General features: G+C 41.6%; 1 protein-coding gene across 1 annotated transcript in view; it reads left to right on the top strand.

Annotated features, from left to right (window-relative positions):
- The window catches only part of DZANK1 (double zinc ribbon and ankyrin repeat domains 1), a 78,363-nt gene that overhangs the window by 55,749 nt on the left and 6,808 nt on the right, over positions 1-15,806 (top strand). Inside the window, exons 15-17 of the mRNA XM_089686511.1 lie at positions 3,154-3,228; positions 4,448-4,547; positions 7,866-7,963. Of these exons, the coding sequence (XP_089542637.1) occupies positions 3,154-3,228; positions 4,448-4,547; positions 7,866-7,963 (273 nt within the window). The remainder of the gene's footprint in view (positions 1-3,153; positions 3,229-4,447; positions 4,548-7,865; positions 7,964-15,806) is intronic.

Here is a 15,806-nt window from a genome sequence, read left to right on the forward strand (position 1 = left end):
GAGGTGGATATAGGAATCCCCCTTGCTGGGATTTTGTATTTGGGCAGCTATCAGAATACACTGATCAATGGCTGCATATGATGTTTTCTAGCATGTCTCTTCGACAGAAGTCAAACAATCAACTTCTGTTGAGCAGGTACAGCCACACACTGATCCCTGCTGAAGTGGCCACATTTTGATCCATCTATGACCAGCTTTATCATTCAAGGCATGTCTTGAATGTACAGTAACTGTTTTGGGAAATCAGTGGGTTTATTTCGGCTTTAACAGGGATCCAAGGAAAAGGTTCTGTTCCATTTATGGCCACTAAGTGATGCATAGACCTGGGTTTCTTACATAATTACAGCAGAGCCTGTAGCCTCCCTGGCGGTATTCCGGAGTGTAGCTCGGGGTAAAGTTTCAGTACCAAAAGCAGTAACCCCGAGCTACACTCGGGCTTACCATGCGGCGCTGCTCCGGGATCTCTTCTTCTCTTACCTTGTCCTGCGCTCCCGCGATGTTCCTCCTGAAGTGTCCCCTGTAATGTCCTCCTGCAGATGCCGGCATTTGTCTTCTGGGTTCCATACCCTGCGACGTCGGGACGTGCGGGGACGGAACGGCGGGAAATTTGAAAATGACAAAAAGTGACATTCACTAAAATCACTAAAATCACATAGTAAAACATTACTGTATCAAACCATTTCACATACATTTTGTCCCGAGTGCTTTGTCCTGTGCCCTGCCTGCACTTTTACTGTTCTTTCTGCCTGGAAACTGAGAAACGTCCATGGCGTCCAAAAAGCATCCCTTTAGGTCAAAATCAGTTTTAGACCAGCTAGAGAACAGCGATAGTAAATTAGAACTACTTGCAGAATTGAGTGATAATGATTTGTGGGGAAATTCGTCATCAGACACTGAAAACGATTTTGCGACTTTGCTCAGTGATGTGCGAACCTGGCGCTATATTTCAAATTTCAGTGTTTTTGGTTTGATTATGTTATTGAATTAAATTTATTATTATTATATTATTATTATTTTTTATGATTATTTATTAAATTATAATTTATGATTTTGTGTTTCAAATTTTAACATACCCGGGATGTTTACTAGACTCTTGTTCGGTCAGATTTCAGTGAGTTATTCCTACAAATTACAGGCCTACATTAAAAAAAATACATATTTCCATGCAAAAAAATGTACCGCTTTGAGCACAGAAATATGGACATAATCAGACTGCTATGGAGGTTAATACAGTAGACTCAATGTACCAGTATATAAGGACGTATATATACAAGATAGACCATTGGATCTCAGATCTGTGTTATGCATTAGGCGATTACTCCAGTTGTAGTTCCTGACTGGTTTCATAAATGTTACGTTCTCTGGTTTCCTTCACATATTACAGTTCAGTTTGTTTCTTTCACTAATTATAATTCCAATTATACATTTTCATGATACAGTTCTTCCTTTTATACCTAGCTGTATTTATGTAATTAGTAGGTGATGGTGGCACTGTTTATGAACATTTTTCTACAAGTTCTGTGTATGAATTTATCACATACATCACTCAGCAAAATTTAATTCAACACTCTAATCACTAGTGTTATTTTCTGTATTCGTGTGAATTTGTGTATATCTGTAGGTTTTTGGCATTCAGTGATTGTCAGCTGAGTAAATATTCTTTTTTAGTGATTTGTGATTGTAGGAAGAAGTTATTTGTTATTTTATTTGATATGAATTAAAATTTATGGTATTTACCTCTTGAAATCACATTAACACTTACTTCCTTCACAGACAGGGGGTTTTTCTTCTGAAATTGCATTGGAGATATGTGGTTTCACTAGTTTAGATGGAAAAATACTTAGCAGGGTTCTTTAAAGTGGTTGTAAAGGCTCAAGGTTTTTTTTACCTTCATGCAATCTGTGCATGAAAGTAAAAAAAAACCTTCTCTGTGCAGCACCCCCACACCCCTCTAATACTTACCTGAGCCCAATCCTGGTCCAGCTATGTGCATGAGAGCCTCGGCTCTCCAGGGACTCTCCCTCCTCATTGGCTCATTGTCAATTACAACCAATGAGCCAGTTTGGAGTGAGAGAGGGGGTGGGGCTGAGCCGCACTATGTGTTTGAATGGACATGCAGAGCAGCGGCTCGGGAGTGAGGCTGCTTGCTCTGAGGGCAAGCGGCAGGAGGGAGGAGCCAGCAGCCCCGGCACAGGACCTGTGCAAAAACAATGCACAGTACAGGTAAATATGACATAATTATTATCATTATTTTGTCCCCTGCTGGCTCCAAGGGTGAGAACTCAGTGCTAAAATGACTGCTGATTTCTGAGTTCTCACAGCTCTCACAGTAGGACTGTTAGTCACTGCTGTCTGCTCAGTTCCCCCCCAGTGCTCACTGGAGCACTGGGCTGTGCAGTTAGGGAGCTGATGGCTCAGGCTCTCAGCGCTTCGCTGAGAGGCTGAGCTAGGTGCCGCTCCAGACTCTGGGATGGACCCAGACCTTGAAGTCAGGATCTTTCCCCAGCCTGGACTGGCTGAGTGACGTCAGCTGACAGCACACTTCAATCCGCTGTCAGCTGAAATGGGTCACAGGAGTGCAGGATGAACTGCACCCCTGTGATCTACAGGAGAATTACAGTCAAAAAAGCTTTGACTGTACTTCTCCTTTAATGTATAGCTGGCCATCAATGGATTGTTTTTTTTTTGGGGGGGGGGGGTGTTTATACACAATCAAGATGGATAGAATGCTTCCTGCTGAGACATTATATTCTGATAGGGGGGGTCAAGAAAAATTTTCCAATAGGCCCATTCAACAAATTTGACTATTAGGTCGACTTCAGTTGAGCGGGAGCAGCCACACATGCATCGAAATTCAGGCGGTCCTCGCTAAACTGGACAAATTTCAATCCATCTATGACCAGTTTAAGCCCGTGCTGGGGAAAGCAGCAGGATCAGTTTAATGCCATTCTCCCCAGCAGCCTATACTTACCTTTCCTTTGTTCCCCACCAATTCTGTTCAGCCACCAGGAGCAAGAAAAGAAACCCCTGTTTAAGTCTCACCATTTAGAGCTTGCACACAGCTGACTGTTCCCCCTGCCCCCCATGGAAGCACAGGGCCAGTCACCAAGCACCACCATTGTTACATATATTCTGCCTTCTTTTCTATTCCAGATTATATCAGCCACAATGCATGAAGATGGATATGAAGTCAGTCTGAGGTTAAACTATGTCCTAGTTACAGACAAGGTCAGTATCATTCATATAGTACTGCCTTCACTAAATGGCAGACTGCGGTTAGGATCCAGACCAACTGACAGTTCAGTCCACCTGTCAGTAGGCAAGGCTTAAGGGATGGGTATCGAAGGGAAGGGGTTCGAGGCAGAACCAGTGGGCTCTGAGAAAGAGGTTGTTAGGGATCCTGTCGCCGTGCAGCGGTGCGACGGCAACGGTTCCCTTCGAGTCGCGGTGGTGTGAGTGCGCAGGCATGTGCGGCCGCGCATGTACATTAGCGCGGAAGACTCGCGCATGCAGTAAGCGCACACATCATGTCAGGCGGGCTATTTAAACCTGCTTAGCAGTAAAATCACTGCCTTCTGGTCTACTACATTCCTGCATACATTCCTGATACCTGTATTCTGCATTACCCGCCTAAGAAAGAACTCCGCCTGCACTGACCCCGGCTATCCCTGACCATTCTCTTGCCTGCTCCTTCTGTACTTATCTGCCCGCTTGATACTGAGCCGGCTTGCCTGACTCTGCTATTATATTCTGCCTGCACCTGACCTGCATCTTGTCGGCTACTATATTTACCTACCGCTGCACCCACGGCTCTGCATCTGACCTGCATCCGGATCACCGCCATACCTGTCGGCCACCGCATTCACGCACTGGTGCTTGGTCCCAAGACCCGCATCCTCACTGTCGCCTCACCTGCTCGCTGCTGCACCTACGTTCCTGCACCCGCACCTGGCTTGTGTCCGGATCTCCTGGGTCCCAGCAACCTGCCGACAGCTTCAAGATCTACATGGCACTCCTGCCCCTCCTGGCTCTGCGCCCCTGTTCCCACTTTCAGGGGCTCCGAGCGGGAGTTGTAAGAGGACGCCCTCTCTCCACTTCAGGCTCCCCAACCGGGTACGTGACAGAGGTTCTGCCTCAAAACGCGTCACCAATTTGGAGGCCTATAGTCCCCCAACAGCCACCATCTAGGGAGATTGGACCATGCAGTCTTTTTTGTGATGTGCCTTTGATTTTATTTTTTTCTGAGTATACTACTTTTTATTCAATAAATCTCATTTTTAGAAGGTAATGCACTAGGCTATGCGCCCTCTGTTTGTTTCTTTGTAGAGCTACTGCGCCAGGGGAGAGAAAGAACATGTGAAGGGGCTTTGATTCAATGTATTATTTATTTTTACTGTATTAGTATACAGTATGTAAACCTTAAACATTAGCTATGTTCATTTTCTAGAATGTTGTGACTGGAAAGCCAATAAATCTGTCCAGCAATCACTTCCTGAGCAAGGTGACAGAAGGCAGAGATGATATGGATGAGACACAATCCAGTGTGGGTAAGTTTTGCATCTATACCTACATTTGAGCTTGTATTTCCTACACATTGAAAACTTGGGGGGTTATTTACTAAACCAGCATAGTGCAAAATCTGGTGCAGCTATGCACAGAAATTAACCAGCTTTCAGATTTTATTGTCAAAAAAGGCTAACAATTTCATATGGGTACAGTGTTGCATGACTGAGTAATTGTCACTCAAAGTGTGATAGTGCTGAAAGATGAAAATTGGCCTGGACTGGAAGGGGGTGAAAGTGTCCGGACTTGAAGTGGTTAATTGAACAAGCTGAAGTTAGAAGCTGATTGGCTACTATTGCACAGCTGCACCAGATTTGAGTGCACTCCCCCATATGGCCTTGTTCTTCTTCCCTGCATATCAGTAGATCCTTGTAAATTGATGGGTTGTGTTCATAGGAACAGAGGTTCAATGTATGACTAGGAGTGAGGTTAAAAACGAAATCAGAACACCTGGTATGCATATTATTATACAGGATTTATATAGCGCCAACAGTTTGCGCAGCGCTTTACAATATAAGGGAGACAGTACAATTACAATACATTTCAGTACAGAAGGAATAGGAGGGCCCTGCTCATGGGGCTTACAATCTAAAGGAAGGGGGAGGTGATACAAAAGGTGATAGCTGCGGGGGATGATCTGGCGGAGGTGATTCAAGTACAGTTCTTAGGTGGAGGTGGGGTAGGCTTCCCTACCCCATTTGTTTTGGGTCAATGAACACAATTCACTAAGCGGTATCTTACTGCATCCGAGTATGTGATAGGATACCGCATAGCATTTTTTTAAAAAAAGTTTGAATTCACTAAAAAATGCTACTAAAATACTGCATGAGTTATTTTATCAAGTCATGTGATATTTTAGTAGTGAAAACCATGCGTCAATGTTTAAGATGTCAGCGGGGTTCCCCACTGACAGCTGAATGTAAAAGAAAGAATTGCCGGCAATTAAAAAAATAATTAAAAAGCCGGTGTGGGGTCCCCTCTCCATCCATACCAAGCCCTTCGGGTCTGGTATGGATTTTGAGGGGAACCCCCACGCCAAAATTATTTTAAAAATGGCGTGGGGCCCCCCCCAAAATCCATACCAGACCCTTATTCAAGCATGCAGCCAGCTCAGGACGAGCTAGTGCCCCTCCCCCCCTCCTGAACCACACCAGGCCAAATGCCCTCAACATGGGAGGGGGTGCTTTGGGGCTGGAGGGAATTCTTTCTTGCAATTGTTGAGTCAACTAATTTAGTTTGAAAGCCCCTAAATTTGCATCCCTGTCTGCTATTTAAACATAATCCCATACATTAAAAGGCTTCACTACAATATTCATGTTTTTTCCTGAACAAAAAGCACATTCACAGTTAGAATTTTGTTCACTTGAGAAAAATTTTCTATCCTGTTTCTTCAAATGTTTTTGTCACTACAGTCAAAAATAAGCATCCATTTGACCCCACTAACCATTAGAAAATCAAAAGAGCATTTTGAAAATGAAAACATTTGTATGAAATCCTACTAGTGTATAGCCAGTTTAAGAAAAAAGTTTTACTTCTATTAGATGGCTTAGCTTTTCAGCGTCTACAATCAACTAACAGGTTTGGGTTGTCTGACCTGTCAGCTGAGCATACATTATATAGGGTGTGCCCAAAGTTGCCATAAATAGGGAAAATGGGAAAGTGTAGCTAAATATACCTTTTTTTATAAAATATTTATATCTAAAAATATATTAATATAAAAAATATAATGTAAAATATAATATGAGTTTGTAAATTTTTCTTATATATGGTGACTTTTGGGAGACCCTGTATATTAGCTCCCATAGTGCAGCTTGCTATGGGGGCACCCAAGCAGGCTCGCTCCAAAGCCGCTGCTCTGCATATCCATTCACACACTCAGCCCCACCCATTGGCTCTCCTCATTGGCTCACTGGCTATGATTGATAGCAGTCTCAGCCAATGAGGACGGAGAGTCCCCAGAGAACGGAGGCTCTCCTGCACATCGCTGGATTGCAATGGGGCTTAGGTAGGTATTATGAGGGGCTGCTGCACACAAATGGTTTTCTACCTTCATGCATAGAATGCATATAAGTAAAAAACCTTTAGCCTTTGCAACCACTTTAAGCTAGCCATGCATCGGTCAGTGCTTTTTTTTTGTTTTCGTTAAGCCAATGGGTTGAACAAAAGAACTGAACCTATTTCCTTCATCCACACATTCGAGGTGGAAGGGGGAATCCTCCCTGCTGTGCTATTGTATTCTGACAGCAAGGAGACTACCCATTGGCTGCAGCCGCTGATCAAGTGGCTTTTATCCAACAGGATGGTTGAACAGAAGTTGATCGTTAGATAGATTTACTTCTGTCCATCTGCAGTGGCCACACATGGATCGAAATTCAGATGAAATTCAGATGAATTCATCTATGGCCACCTTGAGAATCGCACCACTGGATGTAAATAGACACTGTAAGATGTGATGGGTTAGGTTAGAGCAAATGAGCAAAAAAGGATTTGTCCTAATGCTCACATATTCTATAAAGGCCCCTTTCACACGAGGGGCCGATCAGGTTCTCCTGTCTTTTTTTCAGGCAGAACTGATCAGACCCTCCGTTCACCTCTATGGACCTGCAGACTTGTGTTCGTTTACACCTGTTTACCTCCAATCCAATTCAGTCCCCTAAAAGAAATGGAAGGGGATCAAACAGTGGAGTCCATTTACTCCTGGCCAGCCATAGAGCAGAGTGGGCTTTGTCCATATGTGCTCTGCATAAACTGAGTGGACACGGACCTGTCATTCACCTGCTCTGCTCTGATCAGCAGAGGATCAATGGACAGATCCCTTGTTGAGCAGATCAGAGTCTGCCCTGTCTGAAAGTGGCCAAAAGAAGTTAAAACAAACCCTTGTTCATCTCTGTAGCTATAATCATTGTAGAGAAATTAATTCTCAAAATTCAGAAGAGGCACAGAAATCACAATTTTTTTAAAGCCTATATTAAAAGGCTTTGTGCATGATACATTTTTTAATGTAAGAAACTGAGTTGAATGTGAGTTCATCTGGCCAAATCAAGCATCCCAAAAGTAACCCAGAAAAATGTAAATGCTCACTTCTTTGCTAGTTCATTATAAGAAGACTACTGATAATGTACAGAGTTTGGTGTTTATTGGTATACAGCAGTAAGTTCAATGGAAAAATAACGCACATTAGATAATACTGTGCATGTATAATCCAGAACATTCCTATGAACAAATAGTATTTGGATAACCTTTTTAAACTTAATCCACTGCTTTGGCATTCCTCTTTATATAATTCTTATTTACCCCTGCAGCAAGCGAGGATGGGCTGACTGCCAGAAGCAACAACTCAAAAAACAAACGATCAAAGAGGAAGAATAGGAAGACTCTACAGAAAGAAGATCGACTTCCTGTATGTATCTAATATCACAGCTAATATGCAGTGTATTGCACATTATTTTGCCAAAGGCGTAGGCCCTGATATCAGCATGGACTGGTAGTACAATTTGCTTTTTTGCCCTGATAAGTATTAGACGAAGAACACATCAGATATATTTTTTCATGTTAAGTGCAGGTATGTTGTGTAAACGTAGTACTTACTGATCACAGTACTCCCCCTCAATCCATATTTCTCTCCAGAAGGATGGAACCTTCATTGTTCAGGCATCATGCAGGAACAGCATCTACTTTCTGGACTGAGATGCTGGACCAGAGATGGCACTTTCATGTAAATGTATGTCCTTGTGCAGTGTTCACAAATGTCTGACACAGATTACCCCAACCCCATATTGTGACTTGCTACAGAGTCACAATATTGTTGTTTAACCAGTTGCCGCCAGCCTATAATAAAATGTTGGCCGGGTGAACACTTCGTCCCTCCGGGAGGGCGTCATGTGATATCCTTCCCGGATCACGCATGCCCGCAGGGCCGCGCTGTGGCGAGATCTGTCATGTGTACCTCGGACACGGCCAATTACATATCTGTGTACCGGCCCCGTTGCCAGTACCATGTGACCTGCTGTGACCAATCACAGCAGGTCACATAAGTTGTATACAAGGGATGGCTTCCTTTCATGCCATCCATTGTATACAAGTGTGTCTAGCTGTGAATGGTCACAGCGATCTCTTGCACAGGCTGGACCAATCACAGCCCATCTGTGTCATGTGATTAGCCGTAGCCAATCACAGCTAATCACAACAAAAAAAACGTAATGAATCGATTTCATTCAGTTAAATGCTTGCATATAGCAAAGAAATTATTTGCTATAAGCAATCAAATTGTGTAAATAAAAAATAAAAATACTGTTCACTTCCCAAAAGTAGTACAATGTTACTGTTATGGTAACATTATACTACTTTGGTCATAGAGTAATATGAAACAAAATCTTAAAAAAAGAGAAAAAAATTAATAAAAATTAAAATACTGAAAAAAATTATCAATTTTTTTTTTTCGTACTGTCACCAGTCAGTGTCCCTGATCACTGCCACACCAGTTATATGATGATGTTGTACTGCACTGGTGACAGTATGTAAAAAAAATACAACTTAAAAAAACTCACCATGCCTCTTATGAAGTACGTCGGACTGTCTACTTTGCAAAAAGGGGCCATTTTGGGGATATCTGTACTGTTCTGACATTTTTGGGCCTCAAGAAATTATCATTCAAAGTGTGCGAGCGCTGAAACCTGAGAATTGGCCTGGGCAGGAGGGGGTATAAGTGCTCTGTATAGAAGTGGTTAAGATGAAGGGGCAGATGGGGGAAATTCTTTCTTCTGTCTACAACCGGCTGTATGTCCTAAATCCCTTTCCTTTTGAAACAGTGCCCACATGTACAAGTGCTGGGGCCTGCTCTTAGTTTGACAGAGGAGGTCCTAGTCTGTCTATCAGACCTGCCATTCCAGTGCTGAAGGCAGAAACAGTTCACCTATAGTAACATGTTACGTTCCCCCATATTCAGGATGTAACCAGGGGCGGACTGACCGTTTGAAAACTCGGGCACTGCCCGAGGGCCCGGGGTCAGTAGGGAGCCCCATGAAATGCCCATGGTACCTTTCATAGGCTTTTTTGAGTTTGGGTAAGGACACAGGGGCCCCATGATCCCCTATTGCCCGGGGGCCCCATGAGTTGTCAGTCCGCCCCTGGATGTAACATGTAACATATTAATACCCCTGATCTCACTACCCCCTGATCCCTGCAGCCATTGTCACAATTTCAAAACAGCACCACGGCGTGGGGCTCTGCTCGCTCAGACGTGTCATTCATTCACAAAGTTCTGTGAAAGAATGAGCTACAAGTCCCATCTTCCACTGCAGCAGACAGCTTGTAGTTCTCAATGAACTGCGAGGATGCTGGTAAGACAGCTGTCTGCCCTTATGGGAGGTACAGGCAGACAGCTGTACTGAGAGTCTGCAGGAGCCTAACTTTACACCTGCAATTTGCTGATCATGGGTGCAATGCTCTGCAGACTACTGAAAAAAAAAAATTCACATTGTATTACCTGCAAAAAAACATGCATTTATTATTTATTTTTAAAAAGTGAACTTATCCTTTAAATATAAACAAATATTGATACAATGTACCTGGATGTGGCTCTCTGAGCAACTAATCACAGTGTATCTGTTGTTTTTCAACACAGGAATTGCTTAAGAGCTGGTCATACCGGTGCGATTTGCAAATCGAAATCGCACCTGAAATCGCTTCTAATGAATTTGAATGTCAGTATCTTAACGTGTGATTTGCTGCAGTGCAATTTCTAAAGTAGTTCTCGCATTACTTTTTATGCAGTTTTGTTGCGATTTTGCATACATAGAATATAATTGGAAATCACTGCAAATTGCAAGAAATCGTTCAAAATCTTCACAAGTAGCAATAAAGTCTTCAGAAATCGCACCTGAAATTGCACACAAATGGCACGATTTTAAATAGGAGTGGTGTGATCGGTGACTAAGATCGGCACCTGTTGTTTCTGAACAGAGGAGTTGCTTAAGAGCCCGGTCATACCGGTGCAATTTCAGATGCGATTTGCGAATCAAAATTGCAGCTGAAATCATATCTAATGAATGTGAATGTCAATGCCTTAATGTGTGATTTGCTGCAGTGCGATTTCTAAAGTAGTTCTTGCATTACTTTTTATGCAGTTTTGTTGCGAATTCGCATACATAGAATATAATTGGAAATCACACTGCAAATTGCAAGAAATCCTTGAAAATCTTCACAAGCAGCAATAAAGTCTTTAGAAATTGCACCTGAAATTGCACACAAATGGCACGATTTTAAATAGGAGTGGTGTGATCGGTGATTAAAGTGTGTCTAAACCCAAGGGTAAAAAATTATAATATTGCAGCTTACCAGTTCTGTGATGTGGTTGGCGCATTAGTTTTCATTTTCACACTTTTCCTATCCTAGCATGACAACAGTATTGAGCAGCATTGTCACCTTGGGATAGGGAGTGTGTTAGGAATACATAACACTGTGTTAGGACTAGATAATACCTCCTTCTCTTCTCCATAACAGGGAAAGGAGTTTTGTAGTCTACGGAGATAGCAGGGAACAATGCTAACTGATAACAGTCTAGAGGCAGAAAGCATATGAAGTTATTGGCTCACATGATTTCTGGCCAAATGAGCAGCTACTTGTTTTTTTTTTGCACCCAGTTCCAGATCCTTCAATTACAATTTATTGACAATCGGTCATGACAAAACTGCTAGTGCATTTCAGCTGGTGAGGCTGTAATTTTTTTTTTTTGCACTTGGTCAAACAGCTATAATAAAACACTTTCAATTGTGTATTTAACAGAACAAGGGACAAATTTAGTTGGACTTTACAGTACATTTTAAGAATACTTAAAGTAGAACTAAAGGCAAAAGTATTTTTTCTTTCATTTTGGGTAGAGGGGATGGTCATAACCCCTGTCAAATTTTTTTTTCGCCACCTGTGTCCCATTGCAGACATCCCCCTTCACTTATTGTCCCATAGCCAAACAGGAAGTGAGGGGAAATCCCTGAAAATTAAGGGAATTCTTTGGGGACCCCCAGGTTGTCAGAACTAGTGTCCCCATTGGAAAATTTCCGCAGTATTCCTGTTCTGGGGACAACACAAAATTTGGGATTTTCTTTTACTTTCACTTTCAATGATAATGGTAAACAGGACAAATAAAGAGGGTGAATCATCTTAATGGGGGACACAGACAGCAATAAAACTGACAGGTGTTCTAATCCCTCTCCACTCTGTCCAAAACTAAAAAAAAAAAAAAAAAGTTTGCCTTTAGTTATACTTTAACCACTTGCTCTCCACGGCAAAAAAACAGCATTTTATGATAGAAAATGGCTTGGAACCCTCAATCATTATATATTTTCTGAAAGAAGAGACCCTGGAGAATAAAAAGAGTTAGGGTTCATGTACACTGCAGCTGATAAACTCATGTTTAGGAGCTTTTCTGCGTTTTTTTCAGCAGCCTCTGAACTCTCCCTTATGTTTTCCTATGTGTCCATGTACACTATGTTGTTTACAGTCGTTTACAGGCAGTTGAATTTACAGTTGTTTTTTTTAACGCACCAAACTTGCGTTCAGGAGTAGATTTTATCAGCGTTTCAAACGCCAAACGCTTGTAAACGCAGCTAACCGTGTTTATGTGCGTTTGCGTTTAGAAGCGTTTTTCCATATCCAAATGCTGTCCAGAGCCTTTTTTCATCATCAGAAATGCATGCAAAGCATTTTCCATGTATTCAAATGGACCCGGTACACCAGTGCAGTCAGTTCTAGGTTTTGCGTGAAGGAAAAAATGGTAGAACGTGCCGCATTATGCTCATGATGGGATCCATAGTGAATACAACCAGGAAAGACAGGTCAACACATACTGCTTTCTCTGCTTCTGCTCTCTCTATTCCTCTCAAAATGTCTGAAATAGTTAATTTTTTACTGTTTTTCAGTGCATTCTGGGCATTTTGGAAGGCCTCCTGATGTTATCTTTAAAAACGCTTCTAAACGCAAACACACATAAACGCACATAAACGCAGTATGCAAACGTGGCTAAACAGGTGTTTTTTAACCTACGTTTTCAAGCAGTCAGTTTCCATTGTTCAGAAGTGTTTTCCAAATGTCCCGTGTACATGGAGCCTAAATAGTTACCAAATATGTTGAGACCCAAAATTGTGTGCACCCGAATATAGCAACAAACTATAGTTTTTTTTTCATAGGTGATGCTTTAAAAGCCTTAACAGGTTATCAGTGTAGAGTTAAAGGATTTGCTTTTTTCTGTTCAGTGATTTTTATTGTTTTCACAAGGTAACACACTACAGTCCAGGACGAGATACGTAGTGCATTAGCTAGGCACACAGGCCAGTGGTATAGTAAAGGTTAAAAAGTAGCAGATGTAGGGAAGATAATACAGGCAAGTTTGACCAGTATATGGCTTCAGGGCCTGAGCTCAATGGTGACTGGTGTGCTGTTAACAAATGAAAGAGAAAAGGGACAGAGTAAAGAGAGAGAAAAAAGGAAGAAAGATAAGAAAAGAGCTGGAGAGGATCAGGAGGTGGGGGAAGAGCATCACAGATTAGATGGTGCATCCATGAGCTTGGTAAAACCACTTAGGGCTCATGTACACTGCAGCTGATAAACTGACGTTTAGAAGCTGTTCAGCGTTTTTTTCAGCAGCCCCTGAACTCTCCCTAATGTGTTGTTTACAGTCGTTTACAGGCAGTTGAGTTTACAGTCCTTTTTTTGAACGCATCAAACTTGCGTTCAGAAGTAGATTTTACCTGCGTTTCAAACGCTTGTAAACGCGGTTAACCGCATTTATAAGTGTTTGCGTTTAGAAGCGTTTTTTAACTGTTCCATATCCAGATGCTGTCCAGAGCCTTTTTTCATCATCAGAAATGCATGCAAAGCATTTTCCATGTATTCAAATGGCCCTAGTACACCAGCGCAGTCAGTTCCAGGTTTCGCACGAAGGAAAAAATGGTAGAACGTGCTGCATTATGCTCATGATGGGATCCATAGTGAATACAACCAGAAAGGACAGGTCATCTCAACACATACTGATCTCTCTGCTTTTCTTCTCTCTATTCTTCTCAAAATGTCTGAAATACTTAATTGTTTACTATTTTTCAGTGCATTCTGGGCATTTGGAAGGTCTTCTGAGGTTATCTTTTGAAAACGCTTCTAAACACAAATGCACATAAACGCGTTATGCCGCGGCTAAAGTGACATGTTTTAACCTACATTTTCCAGTAGTTGGTTTCCATAATTCAGAAGAGTTTTCCAAACGCCTCGTGTACATGAGCCCTTATGGACAGGCCGTATATATTCCAGCAACTGGTTAAAGTGAACAATAAACCCTCAATTATTTAAGCATTTTCAGCAACTGATTTAATCACTTACTGAGTATGCTGCTTCTTTATATTTTAATTGCTGCCAGTTTAAGCTGGTGCCATGATGCTGCCCAATGTTCCCAAGAAGAAAAAATAATACTCCTGCGCTCAAAGGACCAGATATGGCATATGTGGAAGGATCTTCATAGACTTTAGCATTCAAACCAATAGGGCAGTGCTGTGCAGCCCCCTAGGGGCTGGGATAGCCCAATACGGCACTAGAAAATACGAAAAGAAAAGGGGCGCACAAGCCTTGCGCATTACCTCAATAAAAACATTTGTACAAAGTAGCAGATATATACTCACAAACAACAAATGTACACAGGCATTTCATGACCGACAATAGTCCATAGTCTGAAATGGTGCACAAATCCCACAAGCAAAAAGGACACTTGAGAATGGCTGACGCGTTTTGAGGAGTGATATCCTCTTCATCAGAGCCTATTCCTAATGCTGCACAATCACCCCTTATATAACATCATTTGAATCTAGCCCCAATTCTTGTAAATGGGTTCCTCCCATTTGCCGGTGGGCAGGCCTGATATCTAAGGGGTGCGCACTAAACACAATACCCAACATCAGTTATAGCATGACAAGTATAAAACCACACATAAACACATTTCAAATAGTAATTATCGCTCATATTAATGTACATACCTATGCATGTTAAAATAGGAAGCAAAGGACACAGTAACCTACCATATATATGTATTATTATATAGAATATATTAGATAGAATGTATTATTAGATAGATACTTTTACCATATTCAGTGTCTAGTGGCCTTATTCATTGGCTTCAGCTACAGTGGAAGGGGGAGAAAAACCTTCTTGTGAAGATGGGAGGTTCAGGTAAGCAGCACTGAGAGAGTAGGAGCCAGCAGCAATGAAAGTTGTAAACTGCAAGTGCTAGGGTAAGATTTATAACAAATAGTTTACTGAGGGATGTTTATTTTATTGTAGGACAGTGTGTTAAACTAAAAAATGCTGCCGGTTTAATACTACTTCTCTTAACAGAGAAGAGAGTTTAAATCCTGCACAGGAAAATTATGCATTTTCACGTGTGGGCTGGTGTCCTTGATGTGCAGGATTGGGGGGGGGGGGAATTCGAAGGCATTGTTTTCTTTTTTTTTTCTTACCTGTATTGAAACACTCTGCTGTGCTGCATAGAAATGCAGGGACATATCAGAGAACTGTGCTGCAGAAAAACGCACACATGCTGCAGATTTCTGCACAGCAATACTGCACACATGCCACCTGCATTCTAATGTGCACAGGGCACAAAAAAAAATATTTTTCTAGTGCGAACAAGCTCTACAAAAACAAAAATCCCTTTTTCTTTGAACCCTTTATTAACTATTTGTTATTCCTAATTCACACTGGTTACCTCCTTTGTCTCCCTGTTCTCCTTAGGGTTTTTTTTTCTCTTTTGTTTTTTTTTTTCTTTGCCAAATACATACAGTATTGTTCATTAAAAATATTTTTTGTGTTCATTTTATTCATTACCTTTTGGATAATAGATGTAACTACTCTCAGAATAAAATTACTATTTTATATATTTTTAGATGCACTTGTTTTAAAATGATCACTATAACACTTGTTTTAAAATGTATTTTAAATTTTAATTATGCACCCATAGCTGAAAATGGCTCAATTGGTTAATCATAAAGGTACAGGCCTTAAAAATACACAATTGCTGTACATTGTGACCTGTCAGGAATTTATTTGTGCAAACTTGTAAATTTACGTAGAGGTTCGCTTTAAGGCTACGTTCACACTAGCGTTGTGTGCAGGCGGCAGAGAGGCGTTTGGGAAGCGTTTTTACCGCTTTTCAAACGCCTCTGGCAATTCTGCACATTGCAGCACATGGTGCTGTTCTAACGGGAGCG

Source organism: Staurois parvus, unplaced genomic scaffold (assembly GCF_062004578.1).
Source record: "Staurois parvus isolate SC_StPar_1 unplaced genomic scaffold, SC_StPar_1.0 ptg000401l, whole genome shotgun sequence".
NCBI classification, from domain to species: Eukaryota; Metazoa; Chordata; class Amphibia; order Anura; family Ranidae; genus Staurois; species Staurois parvus.